At 32.4% G+C, this 19,731-nt stretch overlaps 1 protein-coding gene across 3 annotated transcripts; it reads left to right on the top strand.

The window, feature by feature from the left end:
- Positions 1–8,181: 8,181 nt before the first annotated feature.
- On the top strand, positions 8,182–13,561 carry LOC145610715 (uncharacterized). 3 transcript variants are annotated; one of them, XM_081666027.1, is made up of 5 exons: positions 8,182–8,504; positions 9,522–9,690; positions 10,672–10,825; positions 11,737–11,941; positions 13,229–13,561. In XM_081666027.1, exons 2-4 carry the CDS (start codon positions 9,553–9,555, stop codon positions 11,928–11,930), a joined length of 486 nt encoding a protein of 161 aa, XP_081522153.1. In that variant the 5' UTR covers positions 8,182–8,504; positions 9,522–9,552; the 3' UTR covers positions 11,931–11,941; positions 13,229–13,561. The 3 variants fall into 3 exon arrangements, with proteins under 3 accessions (XP_081522153.1, XP_081522150.1, XP_081522143.1); XM_081666024.1 differs by having other exon boundaries at positions 13,211–13,561; XM_081666017.1 differs by lacking the exon at positions 13,229–13,561 and having other exon boundaries at positions 8,183–8,504; positions 11,737–12,355.
- The last annotated feature ends 6,170 nt before the right edge of the window (positions 13,562–19,731 follow it).

Genomic DNA, 19,731 nt, shown 5'->3' with positions numbered 1-19,731 from the left:
AAAATGGGGGATGTTAAATACCGCCAACATTATTTATCAAAACCGCCAACATTTGATGTAAAGAGACAATAGTACCCTTACTATTTCTTTTTTTTTCCCTCCCTTTGACCATCCACGACCAACATTACTGTCACCAACTACCCACACAACCACATTGGGCAGAGGTGAAGGACAGCGGCAGCACAACAATGTAGGGAGGCGGTGGCGGTGGTTAAAGTTTTGTGACAGTGAAGGGGTTGGCGAGTACAAGACAGCGACGACCGCCAATACGATGGTGAATGTATTGACGTGATGGTGGGAAAGGGGATACTTTTTTTTTAATTATTCCGGCGTCATCAATCGGTAGTCAAAACTGGTGGACATCGCCGGTAACCGTGTAGGTTGTCCGGTTTTGGCCTTCGGTTGACCACAGTTACCGGCGTCCAAAACTAGTCAACCAGTACAGTAACCGGTTTTGAACGCCGATTACCATGTCGGTTGATCGGTTTTGCGCGCCGGTTGTGTTGGTCACCGGATTTAAAAAAACACCACCTTCCTGCCGACGAAGGAAGGTGGTGGGTCGTCGTTTTATTGATGGATGTTGACTACTTCTCTTGGGTAATATAAAAAAATATAAGACAATACCTCTTTGTGGTTGTGGACCTTGATGGTGGGTGCTGGTGGTGGACTGGTGGTCATGGACTTTTTTTTTTTTATTGATGGATGTTGACTACTTCTATTGGGCAATATAAAAAAAATAATAAAAATTAAAAAAAAAAAAAAAAAAAATACAATACTCAAGGAGGGGGCTTTTTTTTTTGGAAAAATAATCGGTACATAATACTAGTACTCCCTAAGGGAGTAAAAGATACATTTTCTTTTTAAATTTTTTGTGTTGTAATTATCGTTTAGATTTTTCAGTTAATATGATACAATCGGTACATATACTAATTTTTCCAATATCCAAAATCATCCATTGCATAACGGTTAAAATAATTATATATGCCCTACACTTGACTTGGATTTCTTTTTTTGAAAGAAACTTGACTTGGATTTCTTATTTTCCAATAAATTGATCTTAGAGCAAAAAAAATGAGAAACTTGAAAGGAACTTGCTGCAATCAGGGCCGTTTATGAAATTTCATTCGGAGGCCCTTGGGCGAACTAATATGTTAGGGCCAAATTTAATTTTTAGATTTTGTAATATAGGAAATCATTCTTTCTATTATATGGTAATTAAGGACAATATTTTATTATAGCTTCTGTGAAATAATTTAACAAAAAATCAAATTGCATGCAATGTAAAATTAATAAATAATATATTATACGATAGCATATAACATTAGTAAAAAAAATACTGAAATACTATTTCATACTTAATATAGAACTTTGGAAAATTTGTCAGAAACAACCTTTTAAAGTGTCCAATTATTTAAAACAACCTTTTAATTTTTTTTTTACAATTTCAGACCACATTATAAAAAAAAATTTATCAAAGACAACCAAATGCTACTTTCCGGCGTTGACTCTATTTTTCCCGATGTTGACCACAAGTGTGCAACGCACATGAACTCGTATATTGCTTAATACACCAATTTTCCCTCCAATTCACTCGTACTAAAAGAGGGATGAAAGAGAAGCAGGGGTTTTAATTGGAGGGAAAAGGGGTGCATTAAGCAATATAGGAGGTCACGTGACTCGCACACTCGTAGTCAACATCGAAAAAATAGAGTCAACGCCGGAAAGTAACATTTGGTTGTCTTTGATAAAAAAAATTATAATGTGGTCTGAAATTGCAAAAAAAAAAATTTAAAAGGTTGTTTTAAATAAAGTGGACACTTTAAAAAGTTCTTTTTCACAAATTTTCCTAGAACTTTTAAAAATTATGTATAAAAGATAATAACAATGACTCTATGTAGATCCAAATGTCTCATCTACCAAAACTAAAACAATACTATGATTAATTCTCTCCAACAAATGAAATTGATCACTAAGTTGCCCATAATCTATTACATCATTTTTACTATATTATGAAAAAAATTTGGATGCAACTATATTATTTTATAATATGAATATAATTACATATTGATCGAAATATGAATTAAGATTTCTTCCAATTGGATAAAAGTTCAAATACTTCGTAGCTAGATAGTATGTTGTACCCATTTTTTCTTTTTTTTTTTTTTTTTTTTAATAGATGTATCTAATTTCAATGGGTTGTTTTGTAGATTGGGATTTTAATTACAGTAAATAATGGAAGGAAATCTAATGGAGGGATATCATCATGAACTTCATATCTTTTTTAAGATATTGAAAAAAAAAATTATTAACAAAAATCCTATTTTAAGATACTGATCAAGAACCTGTCAGAAACGGTCTTGAGTCAAAACGGGTTTTGGGTCACAACTTGACAACAACTCTAGCCCCCCGGAATATTTGGTCGCATATCAGTCGTTCTTTTCACACAAAAAAATCAATCGTTCTCCCCACACACATACACAAAAAAAAAACAAAAAAAAAAAAAAAAAAAAAACTAAACTAATCTTTCTTCTCATCAAAAACTCAGTCGTTCTTCTCCCATTGCGAAACTAACCCAGCGTAAAAAAGTTTTTGAGAAATTAGAACCTGCATGCGTTAAGATTGATGTACCTTCTTCGGCAAACCATCAACTTGGTTCTGGAACGATCTGTAAAATCCGGGCTTTACTTCTTGATTTTGACATGTGGGCATGTCGTGATTTCTAGGTCTATTGAGCAGAAAAAAGGAAGTGGGATTGGTTTTGGTTATGACGAATTATTGGGAGACATGGCTTTTAGTTAAATAAATTCATTTTCAAAATCCGAAGAATTTGGGAAAGTTTATAGTTGTTCGTTTCCGTATGGGGTGGACCATACATTCATGATGGATGGAGCTATATCCAATTACAAAGTTATCAGTGTTGTTTCTGATTATGACATTGTTTATTATTTATAGATAGCGGAAGGATCTCGTGGGACATCCATTGTAAATGACAATTGAAATTGTAGGTATACATATTTCTGAGGATAAATTAGCGGTAACAAAGGATGACGTACTTGTATAATATATGACAACTTGTAGGGTTTGATATTTATTTAGTGGCATAGTAGGCTTTGTTATTAATCCGTTTAGTATCATACCTAGGATCTTTCTAATATCATACTTTGAGGATTTTATTATGATGATTATTGTGTCAATATATATATTCCCTCCGTATTTTTTTTTAGTGTTACAGTTTGACCGGCACATAGTTTTAGGCAATTGACTTAAATAAAATAAGAGGTAAGTGGGGTAGTTAGAGTATTAAAAAATTGTAAAATAAAGACAGTGATGTTAATAATTTATTGAAAAATAATGAATGTGAGAAGAAAGATATATTAAAAAAAAAGATACTAATGGGTTTGGGTGGGGACCATGAGAGGAGAGAGATACAAAATTTTATTGTAATTTTTTTTCCAAAAAAGGAAGTGTAACACTTATTAAAACACGACCCGGATTTGATAAGTGTAACATTTATTAAAACACGGAGGGAGTATAGTTTTACGCAGGCCCATATTTGACCCAGGACAGCCGGGGTGGCCGCCCAAGGCCCACGGACAGAAGGCCCTGATTCTGTTAGTACATTAGGCCTCTTTCATCTTTATAGAATGATTATTGGGAAATGTGAGCAATTGCTTACCATTATTTCGTGTGGCTTAGTGTGGTTTGTTACGTCGGATAATTTTTACCTCCTTAATGGGAGGGAATCGTACCTTAAAATAAGATTTTTGTTAATAATTTTTTTCCAATATCTTAAAAAAATATGAAGTTCATGATATCCCTCCATTATTTACTGTAATTAAAATCCCAATCTACAAAACAGCCCATTGAAATTAGATACATCTATTAAAAAATACAATAAAATAAAATAAAAATGGGTACAGCATACTATCTAGCTACGAAATATTTGAACTTTTATCCATTTGGAAGAAATCTTAATCCATTTTACATATTATAAAATAACTGAATAATCATCCTTTTAATGAACCATAATCATTTTTCATTTTTCTGTTTTTATGTAATATAATTGCATTCAAATTTTTTTCATAATATAGTAAAAATGATATAATAAATTACGAGTAACTTAGTGATCAATTTCATTTGTTAGAAACAATTGATCATAGTATTGTTTTAGTTTTGGCAGATGAGACATTTGGATCTAGAGTCATTGTTATTATCTTTTATACATAATTTTTAAAAGTTCTATATTAAGTATGGAGTAGTATTTCAGTATTTTTTTTTTTTTACTAATGTTATATGTTATCATATAATATATTATTTATTAATTTTACATTTTATGCAATTTGATTTTTTTGTTAAATTATTTCACAGAAGTTATAATCAAATATTGTCTATACCATATAATAAAAAGAATGGTTTCCTATATTACAAAATCTAAAAATTAAATTTTGGGTCCCAACATATTAGTTCGCCCAAGGGTCTCCGAAATCTCATAAACGGTCCTGGTTTTACGTATTTGTTAATTTACAAAGAATTTATATATAATTTGTTAATATGTCATTTTACTCTTATATGTGCTTGATTATTCACGATTTATTGCTATTGCGTGCTTGATCACGCCCTTTTTTGCAGGTTTAATGGGAATTTGTACTTGAAATCATACTTAATAAGATAATTAATAATTTGATTTAGGTTAATATGCAGGGCCGTATCTGGGGTGGGGAAGGTGGGGCAACCGCCCTGGGCCCATCTTTGTAAAGCCCAAAATTTGTTCAAAAAGGGCCTTAAAATTACAGAAAAATAATACCCATAATATGAAATAAGTTGATTAGTGCAATTTGACAGTTTTCAATGCAAATTAAATAAGTCAATTCCCTTGATTTTCGCTTCCCCTTTTGATGATGTATAAAAGTTAATTATCTCTTTTAATTTTTCCAAAGTCTATCCAAATTCTATTATTCCATATTTATCAAAAGAAATCTCTGGTAAAATCAATTAAAGATGGAAATTATTTTAAACGTTTATATACCTTTTTAGTTTTCAACGCTTGGCATATTAACTGTATCAAATACGAGTATTAATTATATTTAATCACCGGTGAAGTCCATAATTCATCGAGCCCTTTCCCTAAATAATGCTAGCAAAACACCCAATTCCCAAATTACGGTCTCTTTTACAAATATTCCCACTTTACCGTCCACGTCACAGGTTCAAGGGAATTTTATTATTTAATTGGAAAGTCGCTACTTGAAGTAGCGGTTTATAGTAACTAAAAACCGCTACCTCAAGTAGCGGTTTCTTGTTTAATAAAAATCCACTACCATAGTACCCTTTCTGGTGGTGCTCCTCCCCTACCGCCGCTGGCTTCTTGCCACCCTAATGCCGTCGTTTTAGCCCCCCCCCCCCCCCCCAACCCCGTATTGGTGCTGCTGTAAATTAGGGGTCATATGAAGACTTATTTTATATACCCTAATTTTGTTTTCACCTAATTAACTTGTTAATTTTGTTCTTATTTTCATTTTACATATAATAAATTTGACAAATAATAAGCATTGATTTTGGAGATTGTATATAATGGTGAGCTTATAAGAACAACAAGAATAAAGCTTGCGAGTTGCGACTGGTTTTCTTGTTGAAACCCACTACTTTGTTTTGACATAAACCGCTACTTCAAGTAGCGGTTTCTATTTTGAAAACCGCTACTTCAAGTGGCGGTTTTCTAATATATACCGCTACTTCAAGTAGCGGTTTATAGCTGAACCAACAAAAAAAAAGGTTAATTTATTTTTTCTTACGTGGACGGTATAATGGGAATTAATAAAAGATTGGCCGTAATTTGGGAATTGGGTGTTTTGCTAGCATTATTTAGGGAAAAGGCTCTAATTCATCTATATAATTTTCTTCTTCTTATTTATTTTACAAAATCTACTTAATTTATTGAATTTGAGTAGTTCTGCTCAACCATGACATTGTCTAATATTGCAAGGTTTGTAATCTTCTTCATATTATGTATTAAATTTTATTTATTTATTTTTTTTTTTTAAAAAAATAGATGTAAAACAAACTGAATTTATTACGGAGTAAGGTTTATGCTCTACGGTCTAAACTTTGATTAAGATTTTAACAATGAAACAAGAAAAGCATTTTTTTTAATAGACAAAAGCATTTAATTAAGATAAATGTGATGTTGCACTTATTTAGAAGTTGATTACACAAATTAAGGGTTTATTTTACTAGTAATTTTTTGAGCTTATCATACTCACGGTGTAATGAGTACCGCGTAGTAAATTAGTAGTTCGTTGTAATTTAGATATTTTTAAAAATTTAATTATTTTTGTAGTTAAACAAGCAATCTGATTTTTTGATTATTTTTTATTTTTCATATCGTTTACAACTAAATACTTTTTCGTAATTTAAAGATCGAAATATAGGCGAATTTTGTTTAAGATTAACAACATATAACTAATATGTTTTCATATTTGAAATGTAAACTTGAATTTAGAATTGCGGAAGCGAATATTTCATTTGCATACCCTTGAAACTAATAAAACAAAATTTGTGTCATTCATTAGGGCCCCAATCTATATGTTTGCCCTAGGCCACCAAAATCTCAAAAACGGCCCTGTTAATATGATTTTAATTCAAGTGATCACAAATAATATATTTATTTGTGCATTAACTTATTTTATTTGCAAGTGGGGTGTTTGGCTAAACTTGCCCCATGCTAAGTTTGTACCTGTATTTCATTACAAACTCTTTAATCTTCTTTCCAACAAAAAGTAGCAGAGTAAATAGGTCTTTACCAATTACTATATTTTTTGTTTTAAGGTGTTTCATGAACTAAATTCCTTAGTGTTTAAATGTTTCTTGACAACGATCGTGCAATATTGTGTGTAATGTACATCAATATTGTACGTAGAAATTCAAATGTTTATATTTGTAAAAAAAAAACGATAATACATGCAAAATTGTGTCTAATGTACAGCAACGATTTGAATTATCGGGTGCGCACAAGATTGTGTGTCTAGAATAGTTGTCCAAGCTCCAAAACACAAGGACAAGAACATTTTTTTTTTTTTTTTGGTATTTTTGGTGTTTAAAGAGCACACAGGCGGGGTGGGAATCGATCTTGAATCTTCGAAAATCGGAAGAGAAACTCTAACCACTTGAGCTATTGTAACAAGTTAATAACGACATTATATAGTTCGCTTTCGTAAGTGTTCTTAAACTTCTTACTCATGATAGATTGCTACTCATGCTTAAATTAAATTGCTATTCACAGAATATAAAGAAAAAATTATCAGGAATAATTCGACCTTTGGCTCATCCGCCCAAAATAATCCCCTTTAGAATATTTTTTAATAATCCGATCTTATTACTCAAACCGCTCCCAATGGTCCTAAGTGACTGGTTACCTTTAAAAAAAGGTTTTTTTTAAAAAAGTACACGTGTCATCAACTCACCATACAATTTGTCTGTAATTAAAAATCAAAAAATAAATTTTAAAAAAAAAATAAAAGAAATGGCAGGCAGCCGCCACCTCCTACACAGGTCCCAGCCACCTTGTCATTATCGTCCACCAGCCCCAACTATCAGATCGAAGCTCACGTCGTTATCGTCGTTAATATGGGTGGTATGGGCGACCGAAAGCGACGCAGGGGTGATTGAGGGAGGCCGAAATCGTGGCGGAGGAATGTGAGGAAGGTCGAACGCGAGCCGGGGAAAAGGGTGGAGGCTGAAATCGGGACGGGGGAAAGGGTTATCTACCGAAATCGGAACGGGGGAAGGGGAAGGAGCCGGGATCGGGGCGGAGCTGGGGTTTTCGAGGGTTTGGAATGGTTTTAATGGATGTTCGTGGGTTGATGGGTGATTTAATGGAGAAGGGGTTGAAATCGTGACGGTGGGAGGGGGGTTAGTGGTTCGGTGGAGGATGAAGGAGGGTGTTGGCGTTGAGGGAGGGAGTTTGGGCAGGGGAGTCCGTCACCTTGGCCGACGAGAACGGGCGGCGAGGAGGTGGCATGGGCTGGTGGGGGGCTTTTTCAATAATCAATTTTTTTTAAAAAAAAAACTTATTTGACTAATCACATGCCAACACGTGTCAAGTAACTTATAATAACCAGTCAGTTGACCGGTTGGGACCATTGGGAGCCGATAGGGTATAAAGGAATGATTAATCAAAAGTAATCGAAAGGTAAGTTTATTTTGGGCGGATGAGCCGATGATTGGATTATTTCCGACAATTTTTACAAATCTTAAACCCTCGACTATGCAAAATTATTAAGTGAACCCCTCTTTGTTTATCCTTCGTAATCATTTTTTTTTTTTAAGATCGCCATTAACTAATTCTTGCAAGAGTTGCAACAAGAGTAGAAATAAGTCAGATTATTGGGTCGGTCTTAATTACCATTTATCCATAATCATGGTTGAGCGTGAGTGATGAACATCATTTCTCCCAGAATTCATCCTTTTGCGCCTCAATTTGATAATTCAAAGAGGAATTTTACAAGGTTAAACCCATTTTATTTTATTTTGACTATTTCTTACTTTCCAGTTTTAATTTCAGTGATTATTCTGTTAGTAATCTAAATGGGGCTTCAATGATTTGATCTCACTTAGTTAGAGTAAAACCCAGTAATCATATTGTGGTTTGTATGTCTTCTGTGAACGATTGCATGCTAAATTGTTGTCTATATTATCAAGATTATGAAATGCCCACCACCTGTTTGTTGAAATGCTTGTCACAGTATCTATATATTTTTGTGCTGCTTTCATTCTGTGGCCTTTTTGGTTTGATGGTAGGTAGGGTAGATAATTTTTAGAAGATACAAATATATAGTTAATTGCGTTGCAATTGGAAAAACAAACAAGCAAAAGATTATATAGTAATTGAATTTGGTCAATAGCTAATAAGTACTCAATAGTCAATATTGTTATATTGATCCGGGTGTATCGTACACCCATGAGTATTTGTACTCATTTTGATGATGGTTTTTCATTTTATCATCAAATGAAGAGCAAAAACTAACCTTAGGTTAGTTGGGTGTATGATACACCCGAGTGTATATAACAAATTCTAACTCAATATCATGAATGGTCAAGATTGAGTATATTAAGAATAAATTGTATTAGTACCATGGCTACAAATTTTCACTAGATATTTTAAAAGTAGTCAATTACATGGATTAATCTTTATATCTTAAAAAAACCAATTACATGTTACATCGAGTTGATATAAAATGAAGTTAATTCGATGTTATGGTTAATGACTCAGTGATTGATGTAAGAAAGTGCTTGAATATCTTGGGAAGCTCTTTGATACTCAAGTTATGCTACTGTTTTCATTAGCATTACTGTAGAGTGTAATTACATATTGTGCTCTACTTCAGCTTAACAAAAGCTTGCAAATTCATGAGAACTGTACCTAATGGTGTGGTAGATAAAAAGTTGAATGTTAAGTTTTTGAAGAAATTATGTGTCTTTTTGTTTTTTGAAGAACTCATATGGTAACTTTCTATTCTTTTCAGGTCAATGTGTTAATATTCTTCAAATTTGAATATGAAGTTCAAGGTCGTGTGCAGGAAAATTAAAGATTATGTTCGTTATGATTTGAAAGAAATAGCATTTCCTTCCTCATTACCTGATCCGCCTCACATTAAAAAGCGGCGTAAATTGACTTGGAAGGAATCATATTATGTAAGATTTCTGTTGCTTCATATAGATCCTACTTTCATTATGGTGTCACTTATCTAATTGTTTCTTTAGCCGCTGCTAAATTCACAGAGAATGTGAGTATTCTCAGACACAATCTGTGAGTTTCAACTTCCAGTTTTCTTTCTGAAAATCGTTATTCAACTCCGTTTTACCTTGCTTTTTTATTTCTCTGAACTGTTTGATATTGACATATTGTCACCATGCGTAATTCAACTTTAAACCCTCTCTCTCCTATATATGTCTCCGCCCTCTTTTGTAGATAAACACTTTTAATTAGTTTGACTGCCAGAGAGTGTTGATCTATTCAATTTTGTACTGATTTGTACAATAAAATTTTACTAGAAATTGTCACCATGAATTAGCGTTAGATGTCTGAACATCTTAAGTTTGACACATCTGCAATATCTAAGACTTAAAATTACAAATTACTAGTACGTTAGCTTATTCTCTCAATCAAGTGCTATATATTATTATGCAACTCACTAGGTGGTTCAAAATTCTGAGCTGCTTCATAGCTTTTCATGAAATGTTTTGCAAATAGTATTATAGAAGTACTCGAACTGTCACCATTTTCACTTTCCTCCATCCCAAATCAGAATTCTTAAATCTATTAACTTCTGAATTTCCTATGCAGTTGTAATTAATATCAAATCATATGCTGGATAGACCATGTACACTGTACAGTGTATATATTTGATCTCCTACTTTCATTTTTTCGTATGGTTGGGAAGGTGGGGTTGGGGGTTTGAGTTCCTAATTGCTGGAACTAGCCTATTCCAGAAATTCAAATACACTTATGTAATTTTGTGTCCTCTCTCTCATGAGTAGCTAAGTAGCTTCCTCTTTATCGTCAATTTTTATGAATCTTTTTTAATAGCTACTGAGAAATGGTAGAGTAACTCTGTCTTAAAGACAAGTTTCTGCTATTCATCCTACCCTTGATCTTTCTTGTAAATTCTCCAGGTCCTGAAGGAGGCCTCCCGTCTTTATGCAGCAAGCTGGGTACGAGACATTGGTCCTGAACTCCGCCCAAATGATTACAAGAAGGAAGAAAGTGCAGATAAGAATGGATCAAATGAAAATAAGGAGAAAGAACCAACAACATTAGAGGATCTTGGTAATAAACCTTGTCTAAAAATAGATCATTTGGATATAGTAGTAGTGATGATCCTAGATCTGCCATTACATGCTCTATGGTATAAATTAGTTTTTTCTGCAATTTTGATTCACTGTGCATATCACTTTATGATTTAAAAATAATTGATGAGTAGTTTCTATTTGGTATGGTCTTTGTCTAAGCACAATTTTTCATGATAGGAAGAATTACTGCAATACAATAAATATATGTTATGGGCTTTATGGCTGTCGTTCATATAGTTTAGCACTTACTAAGTACTAACTTCATCACTTTGTAGGTTGTCAACTGTCTTTGACTGGAAAATTATACATAATACTTGAGCAAGTAACATCTATCTTTATAAAACTGCCTTGGAACTTTGGAAGTGCTTTGGTAACTAATTACAGAAGCTGGCAAATGCTTTGTTTATTCATATCAATTTGTAAAATGTCACTCTAGTTTAGAGCACTACCTTATTGTTGCATTCTCTATTGCTAAGTGTTAATAACTGAAGCAAACCATTCTATCAACACAAGAGTACATATTGTTTGCTAGAGTCGAAGTACTTGATAATGTTTGGAATAATGTCACTTTTATTTAAAATTGTTGGCAAATGTATATTTTTATCTTATCCATTTGTACTAATTTCTAAACAAAATATGGTAAGATTCTAACTGACTTTTCATCTAAAGGAAGAATATAGAATCCAAATGATAGGAAGCATGCTATGCTACTAATAATTTGGAAGCAATATTAGTCTTTTTTGTTTTTGCTATACACTAGCATAAGAGCTAATTATATAGTATACAAGTTCTTCAAATAAACCAGCATATACCCTATCTTTTAGTTCTGTTCTGATGTACTTTGCTTCTGGATTTCGTTGTCTTGATCTTGGAATTTGGTGGAAATAGCGGTTGCTGCTAGAGGAGGGATGGAGACTTTAAGACCTGCTCTGCAACGGTTGTACATGACCAGAGCTTCTGCCTACAAGGATGCTATGAAGAGTTTCATCGCTGGGTACCAAGAGGGTATCCAACAAGTTGTGGACAAGAAAGAAAAGTACGAATCTCAAAATCCCGAAGATGATTCAAAAAAGCCGTTCTAACCACAATGAATGTGAGTTCTGGTGCCGTTCTCCAATTTTGATGTTTTCTTGTACAGCATTTATATAGTTTAGACTCTTATCACTTATACAAAGTATACATATCTCAAGCATTAGTACTGCTAGTTGTTGATTTGATCTTTTTTTTTGGGACAACGAAATTGACCTTCTTGAAAAGAAATACTTGTTGCATTTTTCGAATTGCCAGGGACCCAGGGTTGAATGGATGCTCACACCCAGCACCCCAACTTCATAGCCTTATCATGTTCTGATTTGAACCCTTCAGAAATAAAATTATGAGGCTTAATACTTTTAGCAAACATGTACCCATTATATAAATTGTTCAGTGCCCTCGTTAGTTAAAAGACTACATATGACTTTGCTGTGATTTCCAACGAAAGCTCAATATACTAATTTTTTTTGTCTTAGCTGTTAATTCCTATATGAATAAAAAAAGAGTTTTCATTTTTTATTCTTGCTCGTTTTAATTACAGTAACCATCACTTAGCTTCTCTTTTCAAATTAGTAACGCAACATTCATTATATTTTTTACATGAAATTTTTTCACTCGATTTGATTCTAGTAACTCGCACCAATTAAAATCCTCGGCTCTCTCTACAAAGTTTTCCTAATAAAAGCCCCATTTCTAATTTAGAAGGATTCATCATTTGGAAACTTCTTTCACATTTGATGAACATGTTCCTTGAATCAGATGGTATTTGTTATTTAGGCTATGGGATTCTGTTTGGGACTAATTTTCAGCTTATTTTGTTTCAGTTTCCTCGGTGCTATATAAACACCCTATGTTTTATAGTAGCCATTCCCATTATTTTGTAATCTGTAATATCCTCGAGGTCAATAAAACTCTCATCTTACTTCATCATTAGCTAACCATGTAAAATATGGGTTCCTTTTATTTTTTTATTTTTTTTTTTGGTTGATTTCACTTATTTATCTTGTGTCTGTCATAACCTAACAAAACCATTTTTAAGCCCATTATTTTATCTTAGTTTTCCTATTAACAATTAACTGTTGCCGGGGCTTCTTTCTTTCTTTTTTTCTTTTTTTTTTTTTTTACCTAAATCAACACTACCCTACTACAAAACCTCTCAAAAAACTGTGTGCATACAAGAAGTAGGGCTTATTTTAATTAGGGACTGGGGAAGTTTTTTAAAAAAATCTAAACTCTACAGTTAGCTAGATTTATGGTTGTCTTGTGTAGATAACATGCCTGTTGTGATAAGTGACTTACTGCTTCGCATCAAATATTAACTGATCTATAGATCTGGGTTATTGTACAGAAATAGTGAGTGACTGAGAACAATGACTACTGATGTAATGGAACTGCTCTATATACGAAGACTGGAAACAACTCGAGGTATCATGTTTACAATTTTGTATCGCGGGAGTCAGCTGTCGGAACATAGTTCTAGACTTCTAGTGATTATTATTATCAAGTTTTCTAAGGCAGAAAAGAGTAGACATGTAGAAAGCAGAACCTAAGGTAGCATGCTTTGATGATTTTACTTGTTGGATATAGATACTAAGATGACACTTGAGGAAGGAAATGATATTTGAAGTTATTTTTTTAGGTTGGGCTGTATTAGTTATTGGGCCTTCAATCGGTTGAGCTATATGAGTATTGGGCTTTTGGTTATCAGGTACATTAAATTTTGATAGTATTGGGCTTTGCATTTGCCAAAAAAAAAAAAGGGGAAGGGGGGGGGGGGGCATACCGCATACTAGATGTAACAGACATGTAGCTATTTTTTTTTTTTTTTTTCGAAAAAACAATACGGAGTATGAAGTAATAATGATTAGTAAAAATGAAAAAGAAAAAATAAAGGTAATAATGATAATTAAAAGTCTTTACAATTTTTATTACAGTACGTAGTAAAATGTTTTTTTTTTTTTAAAAAATATGTAAAGACAATTTTACAAACATTAATACTTATTGATTTACTTAAATATTGTACTTTGTATATAGTAATTGATGATTTAAGACTTGACAACTTTTTACTATTCTCTAAACCTCACTATTACCGAATGTATCCGTCTCATTAATCTTCCTCCTATAGTCCTATATATGCTTACAAAATTTCACCTAGCAAGCCTTTGGTGGAATGGTTTATATCTCACAAGAGTCACAACTAAGGGCGAAACCAAGAATAAAAATCTATGGGGGTTAAGAAACGATAAAGTTAACCCAAATAAAAAAAAAAACAAAAATGAATAAACACTTAAAGTGGGGAATTGTACTTGAGACCTCTTCTGACCCAGCAAAGCTCCAACAAACCAATTGGGCTATCACTAACAACATGATATGTAGGACAAATATTAGCTATTTATTAGTTATTCTAGGGGGGGGCAAACTATATTTACATATATTACCAGTTGGGCCACGGGAGGCCGGGCCTCCACCAAGCCCCTGGCTCCGCCACTGGTCACAACCATAAAATTGTGAGATCTTGAGACCAAAATCTATAAGGGGAGTATTAGGTACTTATTGTTTTCCCTCACTCCCAAGTCCCAAGGGCTAACTCAAGCTAGGTTCATCTTACCTACCAAAAAAAACAAATCTCAAACCCTCACTATGAATAAAGGCAAAATTGATTATTTCTTTTTTAATTTCATTGAAAAAAAAATTGTCCTAGATAAATGGTATTGGTGTGAGTTCATTAATGTAGATGTCCATTCCATCAACACAATTCTAGCAAATTGTTAATGTAGATGACTCTCCATATGACAACATTTATGTCTCTAAAAAAAATTCTTTTCTACCACAAAAGTTATTAAATGGACTAATTTTCCACTTATTCTCTTATTTCTTGGTTTATGATAGACATACTCTGTAATAAATAGTGTGATATTTAAATAATGGAGGTAGTTATCATCTGGATGGTTTGAAATTAGTTGACTTGACAAGTCCTTTATTTTTCATAAATATTGATCTTCCTCACATTTCAAAATTAAACAAAATAATTCCTCATCCTCCCATTTGTCTTGTCATGCTAACCAGTCAAGTCAGCTAAATTTAAAACATCAAATTGATGGTTTAAAATTCATTGAGTTCTAAAAAGGGAATGCTATATATTAGACTTATTATTCCCTTGTGAAATCAATCAAATTTTTAGAAAAACATTGTTCAGTGAGAAGACCCTTGACCCCATCATCTTAGTTAATGGTCTACTTGAGTAGTAACATTACTGTGAGGATTGAGAAGATCAGATGGTGGCCTTGTGGAGAGGATATCTTGCTCAAATTGCTGATACAAACAGTGTCTTAAATCGATTAAGCGGAACATGACTACTCAACTTTTTAAGTAAATACTCCGTATTATTTAAGACTTGGAATCAAATACCGCGTAGGGTGTACATTAATGTCTTTTGTGGCTCTCTACTTCTCCAAATTGAAAAAAGGAAGCTTTTTTAATACAATGGTGTACAATAATAGTCCAGAGTCTTGAACTTTTAAGTGCTCTATCCAATGAATTTAATGGAGAATAGGGTAAAGTGAACTTACTTTATCCTATTACTCTCTAGGCCCTTTATTTATTCTTCCAACCCATTAAACTTTAGCTTCCCTAAATAGACAATCACCCATCTTTTTTCAACCTTATTCTACTTCACCCATTTTCACCCTTTCAAGAAAATCAGATAAGCTCAGTATGAATGAGTATACTATACACTCGGGCATGCCTAACTTTCAATGATCCTTAAAACGATTTTCTGCTCCATTGTGCAGTTAGAGCTCGTCAATAAGCAAATGAGCCAAAATATAATTTCAGGCGTACTTAAAACTTAGTTAAAACGGTGAATGGTATGCTTATGTCTGAATTTCATAGTCACATTATTAGTTCAATTACGCTGTTATTGAACTACAACGATTACATTCGAACGGGAGTACAAAATAATTACTGTTCTCCATATCCATATAATAATCCAAGATAAAGTAATCTCAGGAGAGGGGTGAAAAAAAAGAACTAAGAGTGAGACTGTGTTCACAAGTCAGTGTAAAACTAAATCAGGAGAATGCTAGTATACCCCTACAAAAAGTACTGCACATATTTACTTACCTAGTTACTTGATCAGATGATCAACATTGTACTGCTAAAGTATCCTAGTAACTGCACAAAATTGATGGAAAAACTTTGTATTTTACCTCAAAACTCTCAGTCTAACTCACAGTAAAATACAGAGTACTTTCCTCTTTTTACCCCACTTTTTTTACTTTGTTTGTGGAAGGGGGCAAAACAGGTTTACTATGATAACAAATGATACACTTCCTTAAAGATACTGAGAGTTTTTCATGTATTTCAGCTAACTGCATATTTTTACTTTTCTGACTATCAATCTTTGTTTGGTCATCATAGTATAAAAATAACTGTTCATTTTTGTCTAAACTTGTACAACAAATTCCTGCATATTTCTAAGTTACTTGAACAAACAGTTAACTGTACCAGAATTCAGGTAAAATAGATTTTTTTTTTTTTTTTTTTTTTTTTTGGGGGGGGGGGGGGGGTAATATTGTGAGGAGATTTTGTTGTAGTAGTAGTACAGTAGTGGCAGTTTAAGTGGGTGTTTTAGAAGTGCTAGTGCAGAACCGCAGCTGCTTTACTTGTGATCAGAATTTCTCCAAAGTCTTTTCAAAATCACAAGAAATTCAGTCTTTTTCTTTTAAATAAAAGTATATTATCTTCAGATTCCCCTTCAACAGTGACTCAGATCCTGTTTGTTACAATTACTACCCATCCCATGTTGATTTTCTACATTTCGTTTACCCTGGTCTATTAAATTGTTACTCCATCCGTCTGTTCTCGGCTGAACTGATGAGCTGAGCTGAACTGAACTGAACTGAATATCTTATAAGAGAAGGAAATTATGAGCTGAATTGAACTGAATTGAACTAAAAATAAATGTATGAGAACAGGTCTTAAGTCTTATACGACATTGGTTTTTATTTACGCCTTTAACACATTAGATCATTAGTTCGAATAATGGTATTTTTAACAAAAGAATCATTTGATGATTGAAGTATAGTGTGGACTGTGGTGTATATTTAGCATTTTGGTCATAGTTTGCAAGTTAAGTTTGACAACTAAAAGTCAAATTAGACAAACTTCTTTTGATTGAGGAGTATATAATATGGAGTCAACAAACATAAAAAGTGAAATTTGACTTTCTTGATGAAGCACTGGGAATTGTAAGGCAGATGTCTAAAACAAGGACAAACAAAAACTTTGATTCATTCAAAAGTCCAATTAGCACTTTATAAACAAAAAATTCATTTTGAATTGCTTTGTCAAAACATTTATTTCATAGTACTAATGTTATCAGCTGTCTCACTTTAGATACTATGAATTTTTTAATAGTAAATAACTAAATATAGGTTAATTTGAAAAAGCTTTAAATTTGAATACCAAGTTATAGCCAATAGATCATGATAAAAACATCCTATAATAATTTGAAGAACAATTATTTATTATGCTATTTGCACAAAAACATAACATGAGAAACTAAGACCATGCGTCCACGCTCTTTTGAATTGAATTATCTGATTAAATTTTAATTGTCTAAACTAAACTATAAACATAGGTCCAAAAAAGAGGGCTTAAGTAATTGTTTGTTCCCCTTTTAAAGTGTCCCTTAGCTTCGAAAAAAAAAAAAAAATCCGGACAAGTTTTTTGCAAATTTAAAATTGAACTTATTTAACATAAATCAAACATTAATAACCATGACTGATGTACATTTTTGTCATGCATCGTACTAATTAGGAAATATATTTAATTTTTATTGACGAAATATTTAAGCATTAGACATGTTGCATTATTCAATCCATACACATTTAAGGCTAAATTTTTTTTCCCCTATCTTATCCAATACAGTACTTACATTATTAATTATATCCAATCAAATTATAAAGTGTACAAATAATCAAGATATTAGGATAAAATGTACTACTAAATTAAACAAAATACACGTTTGTGAAGTGTAGACAAAATTAAAGGACAAAAAAGTCCATGTTGTTTGCGTCTAGGTTGAAATTGAGTAACGTGAAAGGACACCAGAAAACTAATTAAGCAATAAGAAGAAATCTATTTGTCTGAAACTATATAAAGTACTAAAGCCCTATTCTGATACAATTATTTTCAGTTCAGTTCAGCTCTAATAAGTACAGTTCAGTTCAACTCCTAATTTCCTTCTCTTATAAAATATTCAGTTTAGTTCAGTTCAGGTCAGCTCAGTTCAGTTCAGCTTGACTCTAATAAGTTCAGTTCAGGTGAGTCAATAAGAACAGGCCCTAAGAAATGGTGAAGACAGTAATCAATGAGTCATATTGTAAATTACCCTATTTATGCATTAGTGCTTGGGACATTGCACATAATTTATGAGGCCTTTGGCTTAGGTAGAAGAAAGCAAAATTAAAGGGCATCAATCTATACTTAGTATTTAAAAAAACAAACCATAAACTTTTCATATGACACATGGTATCACAATTCACAAGTCACTCATCACCCCATATGCCACATATTATTTCTCTTAATATTTATATTTAAGTCTTTATGCATTATACAACTAAGAAAATGAAGTGTTTAATTTCCACCATAATAAAAAAATATTTTAATTAATACATATTACATAAACATATAAATTATAATAAAAATTGTTTTTTCAACTCCTAGACTTTAAATATAATTTAAAATAATACTTCCTCCGTTATTTTTTTTATTGCACCATGAGGGATTTCACACTTCCCAACGCATTACTTTAGCTATTAATATCTTCAATTTTACTTTTGTAAAAATTATAAAAAATTGATATTTGAAAAGTAAATTTCGAGACGAATCTAACTAGATCCCATATGATTATGTTTTTCCTAATGAATAAATCACAAATGATGGTCAAAGAAATTAAGTGAATAGTGTAAAAGTTCTTATGGTGCAATAAAAGAAAAACGGAGGAAGTATGTCATTTTATATCCCACAATTTTTCACGTGTATATATCTAATAACGAACTAAATTCCTTCATCTTCTTTCACGGTTCTACCCTCTCTCTTTTTTTCTTTTAAGTTTTAGAAATGAAACAATCTTCCTACATATGAAAATAATTAATCCAAGTATTAACCCGTGCATTGAACGGGCCAAAAAGCTAGTTTTATTTTAAGCACCCCACCAACGGCTCCAACTTGTATGAACAGCATTTTTAGTTTCATGTAAATATGTAATTACACTCCGTTTCAAGTTAAATGCAACAATATCTTCTAGGTTCTAGGTTGTTGTCACTAATTTTTTTTTTTTTTTTAAATATCGCATTTAATTATTAACACATTCAGATTATGGAGTATAATTCAAATTATGAAGTATTTGATTAAGCAATGAGTATATATTTCATTTCATTTCAGTCTACTTTAGTTTAGTTCAACTCCTAATTTCGCTATCTCATAAAATATTCATTTCAGCTTTATTCAGTTCATCTCCAATCAGTTCAGTTTGGTTCAACTCCAATCAGTTTAACTCAGTTCATTAAATGTGAACAAATCCTTAGAGTCTGTTCACATTTACTGAACTGAGCTGAACTGAACTGAGTTGAAATGAATATTTTATGAGAGAGGGAAATTAGGAGGTTAACTGAACTGAACTGGTTTAAGCTGAACTAAACTAAACTAAACTGAACTGAAATTACGCTGAAGTGAACAGGCCCTTAATTGGCATCATAGTAGTTATACCATGTACTTTGTATTAATTTTGCCAACTCAAGGTCAAAATAACGTTTTTAATTCACCACTGTAAATGGCATCCTTAAT

Source organism: Chenopodium album, chromosome 3, assembly GCF_948465745.1.
Source record: "Chenopodium album chromosome 3, dcCheAlbu1.1, whole genome shotgun sequence".
Classification (NCBI taxonomy): domain Eukaryota; kingdom Viridiplantae; phylum Streptophyta; class Magnoliopsida; order Caryophyllales; family Amaranthaceae; genus Chenopodium; species Chenopodium album.
Note: the sequence above shows the minus strand (reverse complement) of the source record. Positions and strands in the feature narration are given on the sequence as shown.

Bases quoted from the DNA above. Each gene is read 5' to 3' on its own strand.
- LOC145610715 (XM_081666027.1), top strand. From the start codon at position 9,553: ATGAAGTTCAAGGTCGTGTGCAGGAAAATTAAAGATTATGTTCGTTAT. The intron at 9,691-10,671 runs GTAAGATTTCTG...TAAATTCTCCAG, and splicing joins CTTGGAAGGAATCATATTAT to GTCCTGAAGGAGGCCTCCCG. The intron at 10,826-11,736 runs GTAATAAACCTT...TGGTGGAAATAG, and splicing joins AACAACATTAGAGGATCTTG to CGGTTGCTGCTAGAGGAGGG.